The sequence below is a fragment of the Rana temporaria genome, chromosome 7 (genome assembly GCF_905171775.1).
Source record: "Rana temporaria chromosome 7, aRanTem1.1, whole genome shotgun sequence".
In the NCBI taxonomy this organism is placed as follows: Eukaryota; Metazoa; Chordata; class Amphibia; order Anura; family Ranidae; genus Rana; species Rana temporaria.
In genome coordinates, this window is record NC_053495.1 from 207929377 (window position 1) to 207953183 (window position 23807).

The 23807-nt window shown below is 50.4% G+C and overlaps 1 protein-coding gene across 18 annotated transcripts in view; it reads left to right on the plus strand.

The window, feature by feature from the left end:
* Nucleotides 1-23807, plus strand: part of PTPRF (protein tyrosine phosphatase receptor type F) — a 1292748-nt gene that overhangs the window by 1155356 nt on the left and 113585 nt on the right. For all 18 annotated transcript variants that reach the window (XM_040360892.1, XM_040360891.1, XM_040360897.1 and 15 more), the window contains one exon: nt 23294-23482. In XM_040360892.1, coding sequence (XP_040216826.1) covers nt 23294-23482 — 189 coding nt within the window. The remainder of the gene's footprint in view (nt 1-23293; nt 23483-23807) is intronic.

Consider the following 23807-nt stretch of genomic DNA (forward strand, 5'->3'; position numbering starts at 1 on the left):
ACCCCTCCTTTTTAGGTTTGTACTGCTTGTTACGAACTGAGGCTGCAAGCTGCAGTGAGGAGGGTTATGTCTGGAGGGACCGCCCCCTGGGCGGGGCTGTTCAACTCTGTTAATGTAACATGTATTTAACTATTTAACATGTTTCTGCCTAGTCCTCTCCTGTAAACAGGGAACATAACCCACTTGTCAAGATTTAAGGAGCTGTGTCCGTCCATGGACTTCAGAGAAAAGGATTTTACGGTGAGTACAAAAAATCCTATTTTTTTGTGTCCTCTTCATTTCCATGTTTATTTTTCTCGGGTCGCCGCTGATGCGACCTTTTTCGCTCGCCGCCTCTTATTAATCAGATGTTTTCCTCATGTAAATAAGAATTAGTGAGGAATATGTGTATTTATAGCTCCACATATGGTACTAATGAGCACATGGCAGTCGGTGTGATAAGTGGCCGGCGAGGTGTCGGGGGCACCTGTCCAGGGGGGTCACGTCGTCCTGCACCTCATTAAGCCGTAGATGCCTCTGCATGGCGTAGGGAGGGCATAAGCATTACATTGTATTACTTTATCGCAGGTCGTTCGCTGTCAGGCTGTAATGTGCTGCAGAGACTTGTACCTGGGCCGCGGAACGATCAGTACGGACAATTAATGCGCTGATGGAAGTAGATGAAGGGGATTCGTCACCAAAACCAGAGGACAAGAATCTGCAGCAAGTCACAAAATAATGGGCCGTCCACACAAATGGGAAATTTTTAATTATAGGCGGCGCCTGAGTCAACCCTACACCTGCATGTGCTGGATGCTGCAACAGTGCAAATCCCTCATAATGGGCACAGCGGGTGTACAGAACCGGGAACTCGGCACAGGGATGGTGGGAACCCCTCATAATGGGCACAGCGGGTGTACAGACCCGGGAACTCAGCACAGGGATGGTGGGAACCCCTCATAATGGGCACAGCAGTTGTACAGACCTGGGAACTCAGCACAGGGATGGTGGAACTCCTCATAATGGGGCACAGCAGTTGTACAGACCCGGGAACTCAGCACAGGGATGGTGGAACTCCTCATAATGGGGCACAGCAGTTGTACAGACCCGGGAACTCAGCACAGGGATGGTGGGAACCCCTCATAATGGGCACAGCAGGTGTGCAGACCCAGGCACACAGCACAGGGATGGTGGGAACCCCTCATAATGGGCACAGCGGGTGTACAGACCCGGGAACTCAGCACAGGGATGGTGGGAACCCCTCATAATGGGCACAGCAGGTGTACAGACCCGGGAACTCAGCACAGGGATGGTGGGAACCCCTCATAATGGGCACAGCAGGTGTACAGACCCGGGAACTCAGCACAGGGATGGTGGGAACCCCTCATAATGGGCACACGGGGTGTACAGACCCGGGAACTCAGCACAGGGATGGTGGAAACTCCTCACAATAGTCACAACAGGTGCACAGACCCAGGAACTCAGCACAGGGATGTTGGGAACCCCTCATAATGGGCACAGCGGGTGCACAGACCCGGGAACTCAGCACAGGGATGGTGGAACCCCTCATAATGGGAACAGCAGGTGCTTTCCCTAAAGTGTTACTACCAGATTGGAAGTACACCATATCCTTCAATGTATGTGTATACTGTAGCATTTTCCATATTGAGACATTTTGTTTGAAAGCCATCTGTCCAAAAAATGCATGACCATATGTCACCTTGGAATCAATTACTAATTGGGCACTACAAACCTGAGATCTGCGAACACAGCCATAAATATTATATAATGCAGCTTTATACTAAGTACAGGGTTCAAAGGCATACAAATAGAAGAAGACTCTTGGGGGAGGGGAGGGGGGGTGTTCTCGACATTAGAGAAATCACAGATAATATATCAAACCAAACCCATTCCATTGCTCTCCTTTCTGACATCGGATTCCACATGGGACACATACAATGGGGGTCTACCATGTTATAAAACAAAGGATCTCGTTCTACTGGGAGAGTCCATAAATCAAATCCACGCTTTGGGCTGAAGAAGGTCGTATGGAGCGGGTCTTCATTGTGGCCCCACCACAAACCTGGATATGAATCCCAAATATTGGCCGTGACATTCCAGATGTGCCATCCTGACAGATATGAACTGTCACTTTTCATGAAGGGTCATTCTTCAAGCTTGCAACTGTAACTGCATTATAAATCTAGACCTCCTCACCCACAGGATCTGCCGTATTCCTCAAAATACAATGTCATGGTTTCTGGTGATGGTTGAAAATTGCAGATCTTGTGAAGGGTACAGCTCCTCAGTGCTCTCCAAAAAAAATATTTTGTAATCATCTCACCTACCCTTCAGGGGCATAGATAAGGGAGGGGGATAGGGGGTTCAAACCTAAGCCCCCACCCCTAGGGCATTTTCAGGACTGTGGATAGCAGTGTGGCGTGTGCATCTGAAGTTTTGCAGCAACTACTCCTGCCACCTGTCAAGACAGAAACGGACAGGGGCAGTTCAGAGAGAGGGAGGCTCTGTATATCGCCTCCTCATCCCGTGTCACACTGCATAGTCGAGGGAGAACTGCCTCTCACCGAGCTCACTCAGAACTGCCTGGTCTGGTGAGTGGGTTTCATGCAGGGAGTTGGTCTGTACTGAGGGGTAAATCTGTACTAGGGGGAAGGGTACCTTTACTAGCAAGATGGGGGGAGTTCTGTACGTGAGTAGGGAGGACATTTGTTGTACTCCATATACTAACCCGTGTGTTACTCCTGACTCCTTGCATTATACACTGCTGACCCCTGTATTCTGTTCTTTACATACTCCTGACCCCTGTACTCTGTGTATCACACACTCCTGACTCCTGCACTCTTTGTATCAAACACTCTTGACCCATAAGCTCTTTGCCTTATGCACTCCTGACCCCTAAGCTCTTTGTGTTGCGCATTCCTGACCCCTAAGCTCTTTGCGTTACATACTCCTGACCCCTGCACTCTTTGTATCATGCACTCCTGACCCCTGCAGTCTTTGCGTTACACACTTCTGACCCCTGTACTCTGTGCATTACTCCTGACTTGTGTACTTTGTGCGTTGCACAGTCCTGACCCATGAACTCTGTGTGCTACACACTCCTGCCCCATGTACTCTGTGAGCTACACACTCCTGCCCCATGTACTCTGTGAGCTACACACTCCTGCCCCATGTACTCTGTGAGCTACACACTCCTGCCCCATGTACTCTGTGCGCTGCGCACTCCTGACCCATGTACTCTGTGCACTGCGCACTCCTGACCCATGTACTCTGTGCGCTGCGCACTCCTGACCCATGTACTCTGTGGGCTGCGCACTCCTGACCCATGTACTCTGTGCTTGCACACTCTTGACCCATGTACTCTGTGAGCTACACACTCCTGCCCCATGTACTCTGTGCGCTGCGCACTCCTGACCCATGTACTCTGTGCACTGCGCACTCCTGACCCATGTACTCTGTGGGCTGCGCACTCCTGACCCATGTACTCTGTGGGCTGCGCACTCCTGACCCATGTACTCTGTGGGCTGCGCACTCCTGACCCATGTACTCTGTGCGCTGCACACTCCTGACCCATGTACTCTGTGGGCTGCGCACTCCTGACCCATGTACTCTGTGCTTGCACACTCTTGACCCATGTACTCTGTGAGCTACACACTCCTGCCCCATGTACTCTGTGCGCTGCGCACTCCTGACCCATGTACTCTGTGCACTGCGCACTCCTGACCCATGTACTCTGTGGGCTGCGCACTCCTGACCCATGTACTCTGTGGGCTGCTCACTCCTGACCCATGTACTCTGTGCTTGCACACTCTTGACCCATGTACTCTGTGCATTGCACACTTCTGACCCATGTACTATGTGCCCTGCACACTCCTGACCCATGTACTCTGTGGGCTGCGCACTCCTGACCCATGTACTCTGTGCATTGCACACTCCTGACCCATGTACTCTGTGCATTGCACACTCCTGACCCATGTACTCTGTGCGCTGCACACTCCTGACCCATGTACTCTGTGCGCTGCACACTCCTGACCCATGTACTCTGTGCATTGCACACTCCTGACCCATGTACTCTGTGGGCTGCACACTCCTGACCCATGTACTCTGTGCATTGCACACTCCTGACCCATGTAATCTGTGCATTGCACACTCCTGACCCATGTACTATGTGCGCTGCACACTCCTGACCCATGTACTTTGTGCGCTGCGCACTCCTGACCCATGTACTCTGTGCGCTGCGCACTCCTGACCCATGTACTCTGTGGGCTGCGCACTCCTGACCCATGTACTCTGTGGGCTGCGCACTCCTGACCCATGTACTCTGTGCATTGCACGCTCCTGACCCATGTACTATGTGCGCTGCACACTCCTGACCCATGTACTCTGTGCGCTGCACACTCCTGACCCATGTACTCTGTGCGCTGCACACTCCTGACCCATGTACTCTGTGCGCTGCACACTCCTGACCCATGTACTCTGTGCGCTGCGCACTCCTGACCCATGTACTCTGTGCGCTGCGCACTCCTGACCCATGTACTCTGTGCGCTGCGCACTCCTGACCCATGTACTCTGTGCGCTGCGCACTCCTGACCCATGTACTCTGTGGGCTGCTCACTCCTGACCCATGTACTCTGTGCTTGCACACTCTTGACCCATGTACTCTGTGCATTGCACACTCCTGACCCATGTACTCTGTGCGCTGCACACTCCTGACCCATGTACTCTGTGCGCTGCACACTCCTGACCCATGTACTCTGTGCGCTGCACACTCCTGACCCATGTACTCTGTGCGCTGCACACTCCTGACCCATGTACTCTGTGCGCTGCACACTGCTGACCCATGTACTCTGTGCATTGCACACTGCTGACCCATGTACTCTGTGCGCTGCACACTGCTGACCCATGTACTATGTGCGCTGCACACTCCTGACCCATGTACTCTGTGCGCTGCGCACTCCTGACCCATGTACTCTGTGCGCTGCACACTCCTGACCCATGTACTATGTGCGCTGCACACTCCTGACCCATGTACTCTGTGCTTGCACACTCTTGACCCATGTACTCTGTGCATTGCACACTCCTGACCCATGTACTCTGTGCGCTGCACACTCCTGACCCATGTACTCTGTGCGCTGCACACTCCTGACCCATGTACTCTGTGCGCTGCACACTGCTGACCCATGTACTCTGTGCATTGCACACTGCTGACCCATGTACTCTGTGCGCTGCACACTGCTGACCCATGTACTCTGTGCGCTGCGCACTCCTGACCCATGTACTCTGTGCATTGCACACTGCTGACCCATGTACTCTGTGCGCTGCGCACTCCTGACCCATGTACTCTGTGCACTGCGCACTCCTGACCCATGTACTCTGTGGGCTGCGCACTCCTGACCCATGTACTCTGTGGGCTGCGCACTCCTGACCCATGTACTCTGTGGGCTGCTCACTCCTGACCCATGTACTCTGTGCTTGCACACTCTTGACCCATGTACTCTGTGCATTGCACACTTCTGACCCATGTACTATGTGCCCTGCACACTCCTGACCCATGTACTCTGTGGGCTGCGCACTCCTGACCCATGTACTCTGTGCATTGCACACTCCTGACCCATGTACTCTGTGCATTGCACACTCCTGACCCATGTACTCTGTGCGCTGCACACTCCTGACCCATGTACTCTGTGCGCTGCACACTCCTGACCCATGTACTCTGTGCGCTGCACACTCCTGACCCATGTACTCTGTGGGCTGCACACTCCTGACCCATGTACTCTGTGCATTGCACACTCCTGACCCATGTAATCTGTGCATTGCACACTCCTGACCCATGTACTATGTGCGCTGCACACTCCTGACCCATGTACTTTGTGCGCTGCGCACTCCTGACCCATGTACTCTGTGCGCTGCGCACTCCTGACCCATGTACTCTGTGGGCTGCGCACTCCTGACCCATGTACTCTGTGGGCTGCGCACTCCTGACCCATGTACTCTGTGCATTGCACGCTCCTGACCCATGTACTATGTGCGCTGCACACTCCTGACCCATGTACTCTGTGCGCTGCACACTCCTGACCCATGTACTCTGTGCGCTGCACACTCCTGACCCATGTACTCTGTGCGCTGCACACTCCTGACCCATGTACTCTGTGCGCTGCGCACTCCTGACCCATGTACTCTGTGCGCTGCGCACTCCTGACCCATGTACTCTGTGCGCTGCGCACTCCTGACCCATGTACTCTGTGCGCTGCGCACTCCTGACCCATGTACTCTGTGGGCTGCTCACTCCTGACCCATGTACTCTGTGCTTGCACACTCTTGACCCATGTACTCTGTGCATTGCACACTCCTGACCCATGTACTCTGTGCGCTGCACACTCCTGACCCATGTACTCTGTGCGCTGCACACTCCTGACCCATGTACTCTGTGCGCTGCACACTGCTGACCCATGTACTCTGTGCATTCCACACTGCTGACCCATGTACTCTGTGCGCTGCACACTGCTGACCCATGTACTATGTGCGCTGCACACTCCTGACCCATGTACTCTGTGCGCTGCGCACTCCTGACCCATGTACTCTTTGTGCGCTGCACACTCCTGACCCATGTACTATGTGCGCTGCACACTCCTGACCCATGTACTCTGTGCTTGCACACTCTTGACCCATGTACTCTGTGCATTGCACACTCCTGACCCATGTACTCTGTGCGCTGCACACTCCTGACCCATGTACTCTGTGCGCTGCACACTCCTGACCCATGTACTCTGTGCGCTGCACACTGCTGACCCATGTACTCTGTGCATTGCACACTGCTGACCCATGTACTCTGTGCGCTGCACACTGCTGACCCATGTACTCTGTGCGCTGCGCACTCCTGACCCATGTACTCTGTGCATTGCACACTGCTGACCCATGTACTCTGTGCGCTGCGCACTCCTGACCCATGTACTATGTGCGCTGCACACTCCTGACCCATGTACTCTGTGCATTGCACACTGCTGACCCATGTACTCTGTGCGCTGCGCACTCCTGACCCATGTACTATGTGCGCTGCACACTCCTGACCCATGTACTCTGTGCGCTGCACACTGCTGACCCATGTACTCTGTGCGCTGCACACTGCTGACCCAGGGACAAGTTTTAATCCCTTCCCACTATTAGTGCAGTTTCTATCTATCTCTAGGTGCCCACAGCACCCCCATTCCCCCTGGAGATGAGTTACCTACAGTGCTGCTACCCTCTGTTCTCTTGTCACTGTGGGGGTTATTTACAGTTGCTGGAGAGTGCAAATTCTGGTGCAGCTCTGCAAAGAAACCAATCGGCTTCTAGACTTTATTGCCAAATCGTAATTGAACAAACTGAAGTTAGAAGCTGATTGGCTCCCCTGCACAGCTGCACCAGATTCTGCACTCTCCAGTTTTGGTAAATCTTTTTGTTTTGAAAATCTTAGTCACCTTGTTGGCACAACCCTTCTGATTCTGACAGTACACAGAGATCTTCATTAGCCGCAACATTACTCCTATTAAGTGGGAATCGCACCTCTGCACACCCCACTGGCTACTGAACACGCAACCCGCGTACCGCAACGAGCGTCAGCGGGAACGTATTTCACATCTATTTAATTAACTAATGTATTAATGGCATGGTGTGAAAATCCAGGTCTGGGAGCCGAGATTGTGACAAGTGCCGTGGCTGCACACTTCCATGTAATTAGCTGTGCAAGGAGTGTCGCACCACATCTACTCCTAGCGCTACATTGTGTCCGATCCGCGTCTCCTGTAATTGAAAATCATTTGTAGATGGTGGAAATTTATGTATTATGTAGCAGAAGATGTTCGCCTCTTAAAGACATTTTTATTGCAGTGATCATTCATTCGTTTTGTTATTTTCACTCCTAAAAAAATTCTACACGATGATGTGCGCAGTCCACAGCGCCAACCGCAAAATTAAATCTCTAGGGCTGATTTACTAAAACTGGAGAGCGCAAAATCTGGTGCAGCAGTGCATGGTAGCCAATCGGCTTCCTGTTTTTTCATGGTTTTGATGCGGGTTGATTGAATTCTATTACATGCAAAACGCTGCTTTTTGCGGGGAAAAAAGCACCTGTCCCCGACCCTTTCCAAAAACGCAGAGGCACAAAAAAGCATTGATGTGGACATGTTCCATAGGAAACCATGTTACAAAATTTCCCCCTGCTTTTCTGCAAAATGCATCAAAAAATGCATTAGTGTGAATAGAGCCTAAAGGGGGGCCAGAGCTACATGAGGCTGTGATGTAAAGGAGGGCCAGAGCTGTACGGTGCTGTGATGTAAAGAAGGGACGAAGCCGCAGGAGGGGGGGCCGTGACGTAAAGGGGGGCCAGAGCTACATGAGGCTGTAATGTAAAGGGGGGGCTAGAGCTACATGAGGCTGTAATTCAAAGGGGGGCCAGAGCTACATGAGGCTGTAATGTAAAGGAGGGCCAGAGCTGCAGGGTGCTGTGATGTAAAGGAGGGCCGAAGGCGCAGGGGGCCGTGACGTAAAGGGGGGGCCAGAGCTACATGAGGCTGTAATGTAAAGGGGGGGCTAGAGCTACATGAGGCTGTAATGTAAAGGGGGGCCAGAGCTACATAAGGGGTGTAATGTAAAGGAGGGCCAGAGCTACATGAGGCTGTAATGTAAAGGAGGGCCAGCGCTACATGAGGCTGTAATGTAAAGGAGGGCCAGAGCTGCAGGGTGCTGTGATGTAAAGGAGGGCGAAGCCGCAGGGGGGCATGACGTAAAGGGGGGCCAGAGCTACATGAGGCTGTAATGTAAAGGGGGGCCAGAGCTACATGAGGCTGTAATGTAAAGGGGGGGCCAGAGCTACATGAGGCTGTAATGTAAAGGAGGGCCAGAGCTACATGAGGCTGTAATGCAAAGGGGGGCCAGAGCTGCAGGGTGCTGTGATGTAAAGGAGGGCGAAGCCGCAGGGGGCCGTGACGTAAAGGGGGGCCAGAGCTACATGAGGCTGTAATGTAAAGGAGGGCCAGAGCTACATGAGGCTGTAATGTAAGGAGGGCCAGAGCTGCAGGGTGCTGTGATGTAAAGGGGGCAAGAACTGTGGGGGTCCGGCGATGTGAAGGGGAGCAAAGGATATCAGTGGGGGGTGAAGGGGGGCAGAGGACACTGCTGTGAAGAGGGGTTCAGAACACCGCCATGATAGGAAACATTGATGTAAAGAGGGAAGAACAGGATTATGAAATAAAGGAGGGGGGCGGGTTGTGAAGGACCGGAGTCATGGCACAAACACGCAATTCAGACCACTGCTGGAAGAAAATTTTACTGCTTGGACCTCCTGTGAATTTTAGTTGAATACCTCTGCGTATAATATCAAAATAAAAAATCTTTAAAGTGAAACACACTTCACTATTAGCGATCCGAAAGGTGAACACGAAAAGTCCTCAAACAGTGAAAACGTCTGTGGTGACATTTTGGTGAACCTTTTTTTAGTATACTTCCTCTGATTTGGGAAGACGGCGGGTCGGTGTATCTCGGGAATTATACAATTAAGAAAAGACAAATAATTGTATCCATTGTCGCGTTTGGCGCTCTATCGGTCGCAGTGTCGCCGTCACAAATGAATTGGATTCCCTTCAGGTGAGCGCATAATGACCCGCGTCTGATTCGCAGCTTATTAACCGCTCTTCACGCTCATGAAACTTTAGGAAGTGTCTCCGCTAAGTGGCTCAATAATTCAAGGATGAGATGGACTGAAGGACACAGCCATTAAGTCATGTAGTCATATTTCCTCCGAGCCAATTAATCCTCCTTTTCTCACGTGGACATGGTGGCGCTCCGGTAAAAGGAGAAACTCTATTTCGGCTTTGATGTGGCTGTCAAGCTCCGTTATCCCGGCTGCTTGGCTGCAGGTTAACCTATCCGTAAGCTGGCCAAACGCTAGTAGAATTTCATTAAATCTTTTTTTGTTCACCGTGTCCGGGACCTCTTGGTGATTATATTTGCAATGCATATTCACTATCAACCCCTATCATCTCAACCCCTATATAATGGGGTTGAGGTGTTTACAGCTGCTTGGGATTCCTGGGAGGAAGAACAAGTGCCAGTCTCGCCTTCCCTTGCATGCTAGCCTTCCCTTGCATGCTAGCCTTCCCTTGCATGCTAGCCTTCCCTTGCATGCTAGTTTACACTACTCAGCAGCTGTGATAGGCCTAGCATTGCTAGGCCTATCACAGCTGCTGAGTAGTGTAAACGCTGATCAGTGGCGGATCTTGCACTAACAAGTACCAAGCTGAATCTTCTCCCTTCCCCCGTACACTATTGATCCGGTGCTGGAGGCAGCTCTTTGCTCCTCTCCTCTTGAAGTTCAGCACTGATTTAACTCCTCTCTGTCAGGAAGAAAAGCGCACAGAGATGAATGGCCGCCTGGACCTTGATGGAGATGTCAATCCCGCCATTCTCACCTGGTGAGGAGGATTGTAGGACCGCTCAAAGGGACGTGTGGAAAATTCCTAAACCTCTCCATTGATGGGTCTCTAATTAGCACGGCCCAAAAAAATGACTTGTGTAGCTTAAGAGGCATTCAGGTATTTTGATAAATCCGTGGCGTAGGAGAGTCTGACTTTTTTTTTTTTCCCGCAGTCCAAAACCTTTTCTGGCAGGTGACCCGACTTCTGAAGATGTTGTGAGAGTCTCGGGGTCATTGGAGGTCTTCCTGAGTGATGAGAATGGAGCAGTGTTCTCTATAAAGCACTGCAGAGGAGATCTGATGATTCATAATATATAAAGAATATAAGGGGGGAATCTTATAATGAAGAACATTGTTCATTGTGGCAGCTTTCAGTGTGTCCCTAAAACGAAAGCAGCTCCCAACACTCCTGAATGGGCATACTTGGATATACACACACCATCCACTTTATTAGACACACCTTGATAGTACGGGGTTGGACCACCTTCGGAACCACCTTAAAGCGGGGGTTCACCCCATCAACGCAAAACAATTTTTTTTTTTCTTTTACCATAAAATCAGGCATTGTAGCGCGAGCTACAGTATGCCTGTCCCGATTTTTTTACCCCCGTACTCACCTTGTACTCGTAGATCGAAGATACCGGGGAATGGGCGTGCCTATGGAGACGGAGGATGATTGACGGCCGGCTCTGGCGCGTCACGCTTCTCCGGAAATAGCCGAAATAGGCTTGGCTCTTCACGGCGCCTGCGCATAGCCTGTGCGCAGGCGCCGTGAAGAGCCAAGACCTACTCCGGCTGTCTTCGGGGAGAGTGACGTGCCAGGGCCGGCCGTCAATCATCCTCCCTCTCCATAGGCACGCCCATTCCCCGCGGGAGCCGAAATCTACAATCTACGATTACAAGGTGAGTCCGGGGTTAAAAAAATCAGGACAGGCATACTGTAGCTCGCGCTACAATGCCTGTCTCGATGGTAAAATCAAGTCAGAGAGGGTGAACTACCGCTTTAATTCTTCATGGCGTAGATTCCACAAGGTGTTTGAAACATTCCTCAGAGATTTTGGTCCACCACATCCCAAAGGGTCTCTATTGGATGAGATGTGGTGAGTGTGGAGGCCATTGGAGGACAGGGACCTCATTGTCCAGTGGTGAGCTGATTGGATCTTTGTGACATGGTGACATTATTCTGCTGGGAGGAGCCATCAGAAGATGGGGACACTGTAGTCATAAAGGGATGGACATGGTCACCAACAATACTCAGGTAGGCCGTGGAGGTTAAACAATACTCCAATGGTACTAAGAGGTCCAAAATGTGCCAAGAAAATATCCCCCACACCATTACACCCCCACCACCAGCCTTAACCGGTGATACCCCATCCCCCCCACCATCACACCCCCACCACCAGCCTTAACCGTTGATGCAAGGCATGATGGATCCATGCTTTTCTGTTTATGCGAAATTCTGACCCTAAAATCTGAATGTTGGAGCTGAAATCCAGACTCATCAGACCAGGCAATGTTTTTCCAATCTTCTATTTGTCCAATTTTGGTGAGCCTGGGGTTCAGAAATGGTATTCTGCATACCTTGGTTGTAACGAGTGGTTATTTAAAGTTATCGTTCCCTTTCTACCAGCTCAAAACTGTCTGCCCATTCACCTCTGACATCAACAAGGCATGTTCCTCCACACAACTGCCGCTCACTGGATATTTTCTCTTTTTTGGACGATTCTCTGTAAACCCGAGAGATGGTTGTGTGTGAAAATCCCAGTAGATGAGCAGTTTTGGAAATACTCAGACCAGCCCGCCTGACATCAACAACCATCACTTAAAGTAGAATTTCCACTCATTGCATTCCTCCCCCCCTCCGGTGCCGCAATTGTCACCTTTCGGGGGGGCAGGGGGACAGGATACCTATCTTTTTCCACTTCTGGGAGTCTGGGCCGCATCTGGTGGGTCTCCCTCCTCCTCTCCCGGCCGAGGGGCCAATAGGAGAGGGGAGCGGGGCCTAGGGTTCCCGGTGTGAAGCCGAAAGGCTAAACTGCCGCGTTCCCTTACCCGCAATGGAGGCAGAAGCACCCGACAGCTGATGGAAACATCAGCTGCGGTGCCGACATCGAGGGACTCCTGGACCATTAAGTGTCCATTTATTAAAATTACAGTCATACACATCGCGGCTATGGCCGCCGAGTGTTTGACACCGGGAGCGCGCCCGCAAGGTAACCCCCTCAGGAGAGCGCTTCCCAGGGGAGGAGCCGTGAGAGCCACCGAGGGACCCCAGAAGACGTGCAGCGGGGCCACTCTGTGCAAAACGAACTGCACAGTGGAGGGAAGTATAACATGTTTGTTTTTTATAACCGAACCTTTAGTATCATTTTAATACAATTTTATTTATTTATTTACACTACAATAAAATTAATCCAAATTGCATCAAATGAGATTACCAAATGGACCATAGGCTAGTTTTTATCTTGGCTTTGCTGCCCCGTGGGACCTTCTCCACCCCAGAGTTGTGGAGCTCCTGTGTTTATTTGATGTGGACTTTGGACTCCTAATCTCTTTTCAAACAAATGATGTGTCTGAGGATTACATGTCCAGGTTGCCTCCTATGATGGCCATCGCTCACTGCCTAGATGGGCCTGTGTTGTCTTCTGCTATAGACGGCCCAAATCCTTTGTTGGCTTAGAGGCGCCACTGTGGTTACCCGAGTGTTTACCACCTAGAGACTTTCCTGGGAGTTCAAACACTCAGATATCCCCTTCTCAGGTCTATTTCCTGTAGATCAAGATAAAGACCGCTATCAAGATAAAGACCGCTACGGTTCTCAGAAACCTAGTGAACCTGGAGGGGTGGGGGTTGGTTTAGTAATTAGTAGCAGGAAACTTTTAATGCCCCGTACACGCGATCGGAAAGTCCGACAAGAAAACCGTGGATTTTTTTCCCGACGGAATCTGGGCTCAAACTTGTGTTGCATACACACAGTCACACCAAATTTCAACAGTCAAAAACGCGGTAACGTACAACACTACGACGAGCCGGGAAAATTAAGTTCAATGCTTTCGACCATGTGTCGACTAAATTCCGAGGATGCGTGTTTTTTGGTGCGTCAGAATTCCATACAGGCGATCGGAATTTCCTCCAAGAACTTTTCATGTCGGAAAATTTGAGAACCAGCTCTCAAATTTTTCTTGGCTGGGAATTCCGACAGAAAAATTCAGAATTCTGGAGTCTGCACACGGTTGGAATTTCCAACCAAATGCTTACATCAGACTTTTCATGTCGTAATTTCCGATCGTGTGAACACGGCATTAGTGTTTTTTTTTTTTTTTTGTGGCTCCAACATAAAAAGGTATGGGGGCTTCCATTGCCTATTTCTACTTTGAAAATAGCTCTGCGCCCCGAGCCTTCCCTTTTTTTAAGCCAATTAAAGCCTCAGGATCTAATCATGTGCTTTAAGGCTAGGTTCACGCTGCTGCGAATTCGCGGCTGCGTTTTTGCCGCGATTTCGGCCGCGATTTAAGAGACATCTGTGCAGGGTTCAATGTAAATCGCGGCCCGAAATCGCAAAAAGTAGTACAGGAACTACTTTTTAAAATCGGTGCAGCGCCGCAGGTGCGGCGTCGCACCGATTAGGATGGTGCCATTGCCGGCAAATGCCGCCGATTTGAGATGCGATTTAACATGTGAAATCGCATCTTAAATCGTACCAAATCGTACCCAGTGTGAACCTGGGCTAAAAAAAAAAAAAAAACCCTCATTGGAATCCATGGCCCAGATTCACAAAGCACTTACGCCGACGTATCTCGAGATACGCCGCGTAAGTGTAAATATGCGCCGTCGTATCTATGCGCCGTGCCCACAGAACTAGATACGCCTGAAAATAGGCTTTGTCCGACCGACGTAACTTTCCTACGCCGGCGTATCGTGGGCGCATATTTACGATGGACGTTTTTGGCGCTCCCTTTGATTTTCTATTCACATATGCAAATGAGGGAGATACGCCGATTCACAATTGTACTTGCGCCCGGCGCATAATATACGCGGTTTGCGTAAGTCGTACGTCCGGCGTAAAGTTATGCCCCATAAAGCAGTAAGTCAGCAGCATCCATGCAAATGGCTGCACCAGGGAACACAGCCGTCGTATTTTACATCGTTTACGTAGTAGTACGTGAATAGGGCTGGGCGTAGGTTACGTTCACGTCGTAGGCAGTGATCCGTCGTACCTTAAGGAGTAGTTCCAAGGTGATTCTGAGCATGTGCACTGGGATACGTCCACGGGACGGCGCATGCGCCGTTCATTTTAAGTACTTGTCTGGCACTCGGCCCATGTCTCGCGCCCACTTCTACCTACGGCGGCTTACGCCGAGGAAACCCAGCGCAGTTTGGGAGGCGAGTGCTTTGTGAATACTGGGGTAGATTCAGTAACATCTGCGCTTTTTTTACGTAGGCGCAGGGCACCGTTTTTGCCCTGCGCCCCCGCAAATTTTCTGCGCTACCCGCGATTCACGGAGCAGTAGCTCCGTAAATTGCGTGTGCGCTCCGGCAAAATGCCCGGCGTAAGCGCGCGCAATTTAAATGATCCCGTAGGGGGCGGGAATCATTTAAATTGGGCGCATTCCCGCGCCGAGTGTAGAGCGCATGCTCCGTCGAGATACTTTTCCGACGTGCATTGCGGTAAATGACGTCGCAAGGACGTCATTTGCTTCAAAGTGAACGTGAATGGCGTCCAGCGCCATTCACGATTCACTTACGCAAACTACGTAATTTTTAAATTTTGCGACGCGGGAACGACGGGTATACGTAACATTGGCTGCCCCTGCTAATAGGGGGCAGCCTTACGTGAAAACCGCCGTACGCAAACGACGTAAACTGCGTACGCAGGGCTCGCGTAACATTGTGAATCGGTGTTAGTATGCAATTTGCATACTATACGCTGAGCACAATGGGAACCCCACCTAGCGGCCATCGCAAGAATGCAGCCTAAGATATGCGGGCATAAGAGCCTTATGCCACGCATATCTTAGGCTGCAGTCGGCGTAACGAGGTTCCTGAATCAGGAGCATTCGTTACGCCGGCGCAAGTAAGCAATTGCGCTGCGTAACTATGATTACGCAGGCGCAATTGCTCTTTGAATCTGGGCCACTGTGCTTGCCTCTCTGCACTGGTTCGGCGTAGTGTAAAAAATATACGCTACGCCGGCATAAATATGCGCCAATGTATGTGAATCCAGGCCCATGTGTCCGGCACCCTGCATGTAGATTAGGGACCGGCTGCATGGATTAGGGGGGTTGTGCCCCTAATGGAGTGGCCACCACTGCTCATACATCTTGGGGGGGGGCACATTTTGGCATGTTTGCCTGGGCTCTAGATGACCTTGTCCCAGCACTGGTGGTAACCATCATTCGATCCGACTCTACTAAACCCGGACCATTCTACGGGACGGATTCTGATTGATCGCCAGGCCTTGCCGTTCCTTTTTCCCGGTGTTTTCTCAGTCTAATCTGTAGTCCTCCAGTTTATTAGAGTGTTGATTTAAGGAGTGAGCGCTTAGCTCTCTCTTTCGGAGTTCTGGGTGTCTTCGATCTGCCGCGTTGCGTTGCGCTCATCAAGCTGTGTTTGTGCGGGGATTAATCAATAGGACGGGTCAGCAGTGCATTAATTACTCCATGAGCTGTCTTCTCTTCTCTGGGAGAAAAAAAAAAAAAAAGGAAAACTACCTGCTTAAGATTAATTACCTCCTCGCAGACGATCGCTGGCTTTGCCCTGGAGCCCGCGGACCGCGGCTCGTCCGTATGTCAGCGGAGTGTGGAAGGAGAGCTGCGAGGGCCTTGTTGCCGGGCTAATCACTCTGTAACAGATTTGTTGGCGCACTGACTGTGCTGAGAGCTCAATTTCAGCCATTTAGATGAAGTGAGCTTATTTATCGTCTATAAATACAGAGGCGAGAGATTGACCGCGCTGCGCCTTCAGCGCCATTGATGTGGTTGCTGGAGAAACCAGCTGGAAGTGGACAGCTTAAAGCAGTGGGGGGGCTACCTTACTAAAGACTGGGGGTCTCGGCTGTAGTCCCTGATCTCACACATAAAAATCTGTAAATGTAATGTTACAAAAGACTGTCAGAGACTGTGCATATGTTAAAAGAGACTGGGGGCATGCACAAGTATGAGATGGTTAGATACTTTGCCTATACTACAGGTGATGGTCAGAGACGTGGGTCATGCTACAAAAGCTGATCAGAGGCTGTGCACATAGTACAGGAGATGGTCAGAGACTGCAGACATTCCACAGGAGATGGTCAGAGACTGCAGACATTCTACAGGAGAGGGTCAGAGACTGCGGACATTCTACAGGAGTTGGTCAGAGACTGCAGACATACTACAGGAGATGGTCAGAGACTGCAGACATACTACAGGAGATGGTCAGAGCTTGCAAATATACTACAGGAGACATTCAAAGACTGGGGACATTCTACAGGAGAGGGTCAGAGACTGGGGACATTCTACAGAAGAGGGTCAGAGACAGCAGACATACTACTGGAGATGGTCAGAGACTACAGACATAGTACAGGAGATGATCAGAGACTGCAGACATAGTACAGGAGATGGTGAGAGACTGCAGGCATTCTACAGGAGAGGGTCAGAGACTGCAGACACACTACAGGAGATGGTCAGAGCGTGCAAATATACTACAGGAGATGGTCAGAGACTTCAGACATACTACAGGAGACATTCAGAGACTGGGGACATTCTACAGGAGAGGGTCAGAGACTGGGGACATTCTACAGGAGAGGGTCAGAGACTGGGGACATTCTACAGGAGAGGGTCAGAGACTGGGGACATTCTACAGGAGAGGGTCAGAGACTGGGGACATTCTACAGGAGAGGGTCAGAGACTGGGGACATTCTACAGGAGAGGGTCAGAGACTGGGGACATAGTACAGGAGATGATCAGAGACTGCGGACATAGTACAGGAGATGATCAGAGACTGCAGACATAGTACAGGAGATGGTCAGAGACAGCAGACATGATACAGGAGATGGTCAGAGACTGCAGACACACTACAGGAGTAAGTACTGTCTGCAAGGGTCGCATAATATGTACCAGAGTGCTGCATGTGGCCCTCAGCTGCAGGTTGGGCACCAGAGGCTTAAAGCCTTTCTGAAGCAATTTTCATTTCTTGAATTTTTTGGGGGGGGTGGATAGAGTGTGGAAAGGAGAGAATAGGAAGTGAACAAAAAAATCTCTCCAACGGGACACCGATAATAAAAGAAGAAATCACGGGTGTTAACCATTTTCCACTGGCAGGGGACAGGCTTTTCTACTCAGGCTGTGGCTGCTTTATAAAGAAAATGAATGGTGAGGCTTTTGCACATGGAATGAGCTTTAAGACAAAGCTTGAGTCTTCCCATGCCCATCAATCACTGCGGCACACTTTATTGCAGTCCCCCCTCCCCCCAGGGAAACTGTCATGAAAAAGCCGGCTAGTTTGCGTCCCTCCAAAGAGGAAAGCCCCCGGCGCGGTCCGACGAACCCTGGAAGAATTCTTCATCTAAATGACTTTTCCTTCTTTTTTATCTTTCACCTTTGAGAGAATGGAGGGGGCTTTTGTTTATTCCTCCCAGCAGGGGGCGACAGCTTACCAGTTGCAGCCCGCCCACTCCTCTCCACTACTTTCAGCGTTAATTGGGAGGAAAGAAATGTTGCCTTTTGATTTTTATTTATTTACCCGTCACCCAGGCCGAGGCTTTCTCCTTCCTGAATAGAAGTTGAACGTTGCGGCTGTGTCGCAGCGGCTGAGCGTGTATTTATAGCCGCTCCCTTGCCAGGCGTTTTGTTTTTTGTGTGCGGCGGGGCGATGGCTTTGCATATCGGAGCTCAGCTGTGCCTTTCAACTCTTTGTGCCATCGAGTGTATTCAAATTAGGAGCGACAATGCCTTGTAATGAACTCAACGCCCGGTGCCTCTCATCCGCCACCGAGCCACTTGTTTCTCCAGCCCCTCCCCCCCCCCTCCCGGGGCGATCGCCCTCGCCGGGATCGGGCCTGAAGTCAAGACTCGCAGAAATTTCCGAGTTTAAATCAGGAGAGGGGAATTTCTTTTTTCTTTTTCCACTTTTACCATTCCAGTCCCAAAAACTGAAAGATGAGGTTCACGTGAACAGGTTTTCATGCTGTCACTCACTGTTACCAGGGTCCCATACGGTGCATTTTTTGCTGCGTGATGGCGGGCGACAGCTTGGCCTGAATAGGGACAAGGATGGTCCGCATCTCAGGATGACCTTAAAAAAAATAGTATTAGGTAGATTCAGGTACAATCGCCTTAACTTGCGGCAGCGTAGCTTAGCCTGTTTAGGCTACGCTGCCGTAAGTTAGCTAGGCAAGTACATGATTCTCAATGTACTTGCCTGCTAATATACGGCGGCGTAGCCTAAAGCGGGCGGGCGTAAGGGCACCGAATTCAAATGTGTGTAAGGGGGGAGCGTGTTTAATGTTAATCAGGATTGACCTCACGTTTTTTACGTTTTTTTGTTACTGCGCATGCGCCGGGCGCCTACATTTTCCAGTGTGCATTGCGGCTAAGTACGCCGCACGGGCCTATTCATTTAGACGTGGACGTAAACGACGTAAATCGCTATTCGCGGACGACTTACGCAAACGACGTAAACATTTTAAATCTCGCGGCGGGAACGGCGGCCATACTTTAACATTGCTATTCCACCTAATAGATGGAATAACTTTAGGCCTGATAATGCCTTACGGAAACGGCGGCCTGGCGTACGTTCGTGAATCGGCGTATCAACTCATTTACATATTCTACGCCGACCGCAATGGAAGCGCCACCTAGCGGCCAATCCGAAATATTGCAATCTAAGATATCGTCGTATCTCAGATATGTTTAAGCGTATCTCTGTTTGAGCATACACTTAAACTTAGGTCGGCGTAGATTCTGAGTTAGGTCGGCTTATCTACTGATAATCTACTGATAAGCCGACCTAACTCTTTCTGAATCTACCTATATTTCTTTATTGAAAAGAAGTGTACAATGCTGTAAAAACGGGCAGGATGAGGGGAGGAGCCGGTACATCTGTGCAAGACTGTAGGGAGAGGCGTAGTTGGACTTAAATGGCGCTGTGAGCAGGATGAGGGGAGGAGCCAGTACAACTGTGCAAGACTGAAGGGAGGGGCAGAGTTGGACTTAAATAGCGCTGTGAGCAGGATGAGGGGAGGAGCTGGTACAACTGTGCAAGACCGAACGGAGGGGCGGAGTTAGACTTCACAAGTGGCGCTGTAAACAGGATGAGGGGAGGAGCCGGTACAACTGTGCAAGACTGAAGGGAGAGGCGTAGTTGGACTTAAATGGCGCTGTGAGCAGGATGAGGGGAGGAGCCGGTACAATTGTGCAAGACTGAAGGGAGGGCGGAGTTATACTTGGCAAGTGGCGCTGTGAGCAGTATGAGGGGAGGAGCCGGTACAACTGTGCAAGACTGAAGGGAGGGGCAGAGTTGGACTTAAATGGCGCTGTAAAAAAAGGATTTTTTGCGCTATAAACAAAAATAGAGCGACAATTTTGAAAAAAAATTATATTTTTTACTTTTTGCTATAATAAATATCCCCCAAAAATATATAAAAAAAAACATTTTTTTTTCGTCAGTTTAGGCCGATACGTATTCTTCTACATATTTTTCATTATAAAAAAAATCGCAATAAGCGTTTATTGATTGGTTTGCGCAAAAGTTATAGCGTCTACAAAATAGGGGGTATTTTTATTAATATTTTTTTTTTTTTTTACTAGTAATGGCGGCGATCAGCGATTTTTATCGGTACTGCGACATTATGGCGGACACATCGGACACTTTTGACACATTTTTGGGACCATTGTCGTTTATACAGCGATCAGTGCTATAAAAATGCACTGATTACTGTAAAAATGCCACTGGCAGGGAAGGGGTTAACACTAGGGGGCGGGGAAGGGGGTAAGTATGTTCCCTGGGTGTGTTCTAACTGAAGGGGGGGGGGCTGACTGGGGGAAATGACAGATCGCTGTTCATACATTGTGTGAACAGACAATAGGTAATTTCCCCCCCTGACAGGACCGGGAGTTGTGTGTTTACACACACAGCTCCCGGTTCTTACTCTGTAACGAGCGATCGCGGGTGCCTGGCGGTGATCGCGCCCACCGGGCACGCGATTCGGGATCAGGGGCAACCGGGGGGCGCGCGTGCGCCCCTAGTGGCTGATAGATCTACGTGACCTCGCGCAGGGGAGCCGACCTCGACCTGACGGCTGGTCGGCAAGTATTTATTGCAGGGATGGGGGCAACCCTGACCTTAGGGAAAGGCGGGGCGCAGTCTGGCATCTTTGCACTGGGCGCTGGATGGCTTGTTGGGTCCCAAACCCCAATATAGTAGCTGTGGTTTCCATACACTGCACTGATGAGGGCCAGAAACAGCTGTATGCCGTTTGGAATAAATGGCTCTATAATATCAGACTATTAGCTAGATTCAGGTACGCCGCCGCATATCGTATTTACGCTACGCCGCCGTAAGTCAGAGAGGCAAGTGCTGTATTCACAAAGCACTTGCCTCCTAAGTGACGGCGGCGTAGCGCGAATGGGCCGGCGTAAGCGCGTCTAATTCAAATGAGGATGAGAGGGGGGTGTTTTATGTAAATTACTCGTGACCCGACGTGATTGACGTTTTTTACGAACGGCGCATGCACCGTCCGTGTACATATCCCAGTGTGCATTGCTCCAAAGTACGCCGCAAGGACGTATTGCTTTCGATGTGAACGTAAATGACGTCCAGCCCCATTCACGGGCGACTTACGCAAACGACGTAAAATTTAGAAATTTCGACGCGGGAATGACGGCCATACTTAACATTGGATACGCCATCTAGAGGGCAGCTTTATCTTTACGCCGGCGTACCTTTTACGGAAACAGCGTATCTTTACTGCGACGGGGCAAGCGTACGTTCGTGAATCGGCGTATCTAGTCATTTGCATATTCTACGCCGAACTCAACCGAAGCGCCACCTAGCGGCCAGCTGAAATATTGCACCCTAAGATACGACGGCGCAGGCTGTCGTATCTTAGCTAGGTTTAAGTGTATCTCAGTTTGAGCATACACTTAGACATGCGACGGCGCAGATTCCGAGTTACGACGGCGTATCTACTGATACGCCGGCGTAACTCTTTGTGAATCCAGCTATATGTATGCTCTGTACATTCTGGGATTGTGCATCTGGCCAATGGGATGAAAAGGAATGATTTGCATAGCTCCGCCCACTGCCCTGAAATGAGGGATTATTCTCTATTTTTGGGACATGTGACCGGATTTGTTTATAAATGATACATATAAAAGTAACAATTCTCTATAAGATTCTTCACACTGAGCTGTTGGCGTCCCCCACCCCCTCCCCCCTTGGGAGTTCCCGGAAATGGTAATAAAGCTGATTTTTGCGGCTCGGCGGGGTTAGAGGTTCTTCTGCTCTGCATAATCCTTTAATTCTTCTTCTTCTGCACCTCAGCAGATATGTTAATCGCCCCTCGCCGTGTTTACACGTTTCGCACGTTGACCTCTCCTCCTCCTTTCGGTGCGTTTTTTGCCTTTTAAAAAAAGATTTCCCTGATTACGAGCGGAGAAGGTAAATTATTGCGTCCTGCGGGGTGTTTATCATAAAGCCGCGTTCTCGCCATTCATCTTCCAAGAATAAGGTCACCTCTGCCGCGCGCATCCGGCAGAAAGGAAGACCGTATTTTCTCCCGGGCCGCCTGCAGAACCCGCGGCGGATTTATTCACGTGTTGCCGGCTGCGTCTTGAAGTGTCATTTTTCGCAGTGAAAAGGTTCGGACTATTAGGTAGATTCAGGTACGAAGGCTTAAACTTGCGGCGGCGTAGCTTAGCGTGTTTAGGCTACGCCGCCGTAAGCTAGGCAAGTAATGATTCTCAATGTACTTGCCTGCTAATATATGGCGGCGTAGCCTAAAGCGGGCGGGCGTAAGGGCGCCAAATTCAAATGTCTTGGAGGGGGGCGTGTTTGATGGTAATGAGGCATTACCTCAAGTTTTTTAAGTTTTTAGTTAACTGCGCATGCGCCGGGCGCCTACATTTCCCAGCGTGCATTGCGGCTAAGTACGCCGCACGGGCCTATTGATTTTGACGTGGACGTAAACAGCGTAAATCCCGATTCACGGACGACTTACGCAAACGACGTAAAAATTTCGAATTTCGCGGCGGGAACGGCGGCCATACTTAACATTACTATTCCAATAGGGTCTAGCTCTAACTTTACGCGGCCTATCTCTTACGCAAACGGCGTAAAAGTACTGCGTCGGCCGGGGCGTACGTTCGTGAATCGGCGTATCTCCTCATTTACATATTCTACGCCGACCGCAATGGAAGCGCCACCTAGCGGCCATCCGAAATATTGCAATCTAAGATAGGACGGCGCAAGCCGTCGTATCTTGGATATGTTTAAGCGTATCTCTGTTTGAGCATACACTTAAACATAAGTCGGCGTAGATTCAGAGTTAGGTCGACTTATCTACTGAAATTCAACACAAATTGTGCAGGAGATCATGTGCACACGGGTATATCATGTGCACACGGGCAGTGGCGGCTGGTGCTCAAAATTAAAGGGGAAAGATATAACAACTACACTGCAGTTCTAGTAATGTCCACCAGGTGGCAGCAGCCTGTTCTGAGTTCAATCTACAGATAGAATAGAGGGCTAAAGAATCTCACCTGTCCAAGATAGTGATAGTATAGTAGATCTAGTGATATGTAAATTACAAGTGAATGTTTGGAGGAATGCAGTTTGTATAACCGAGTGCCGCTTTGTGTCTTGCAGAGGAGCAGCTGCCGCACGGCTTTCCCGTCATCGACATGGGGCCCCAGCTGAAGGTGGTGGAGAGGACCCGAACGGCCACCATGCTGTGCGCAGCCAGCGGGAACCCCGACCCCGAAATCACCTGGTACAAGGATTTCCTTCCCGTGGACACCGCCAACAGCAACGGCAGGATTAAGCAGCTGCGCTCAGGTATGGCGTGAGTGTGAGTGTGTGAGTCCCCTGTGGGGGGCGCTGGCGAGACGCAGACCAGAGACATAAATGACAGATCTCTCAATTCCCGGGGATCAGGTCACTGATGAGCGTTACATGAGGCCCAGTTCTCTGGTATGATCAGCGCTCCTCCCAATACAGGAGAAATCAGCAACTTACTAATGGCGCCCCCTAGTCTCACACCTCCTGCTGCACTTTACGTGATGCACCTTGGTGTGCCCCACCCCCACGCCCACGCCAAGCCCTGGTCTTCTCAACTGGGGGCTCTGCTGCCTTAAAGGGGTTGTAAAAGTACAATTTTTTT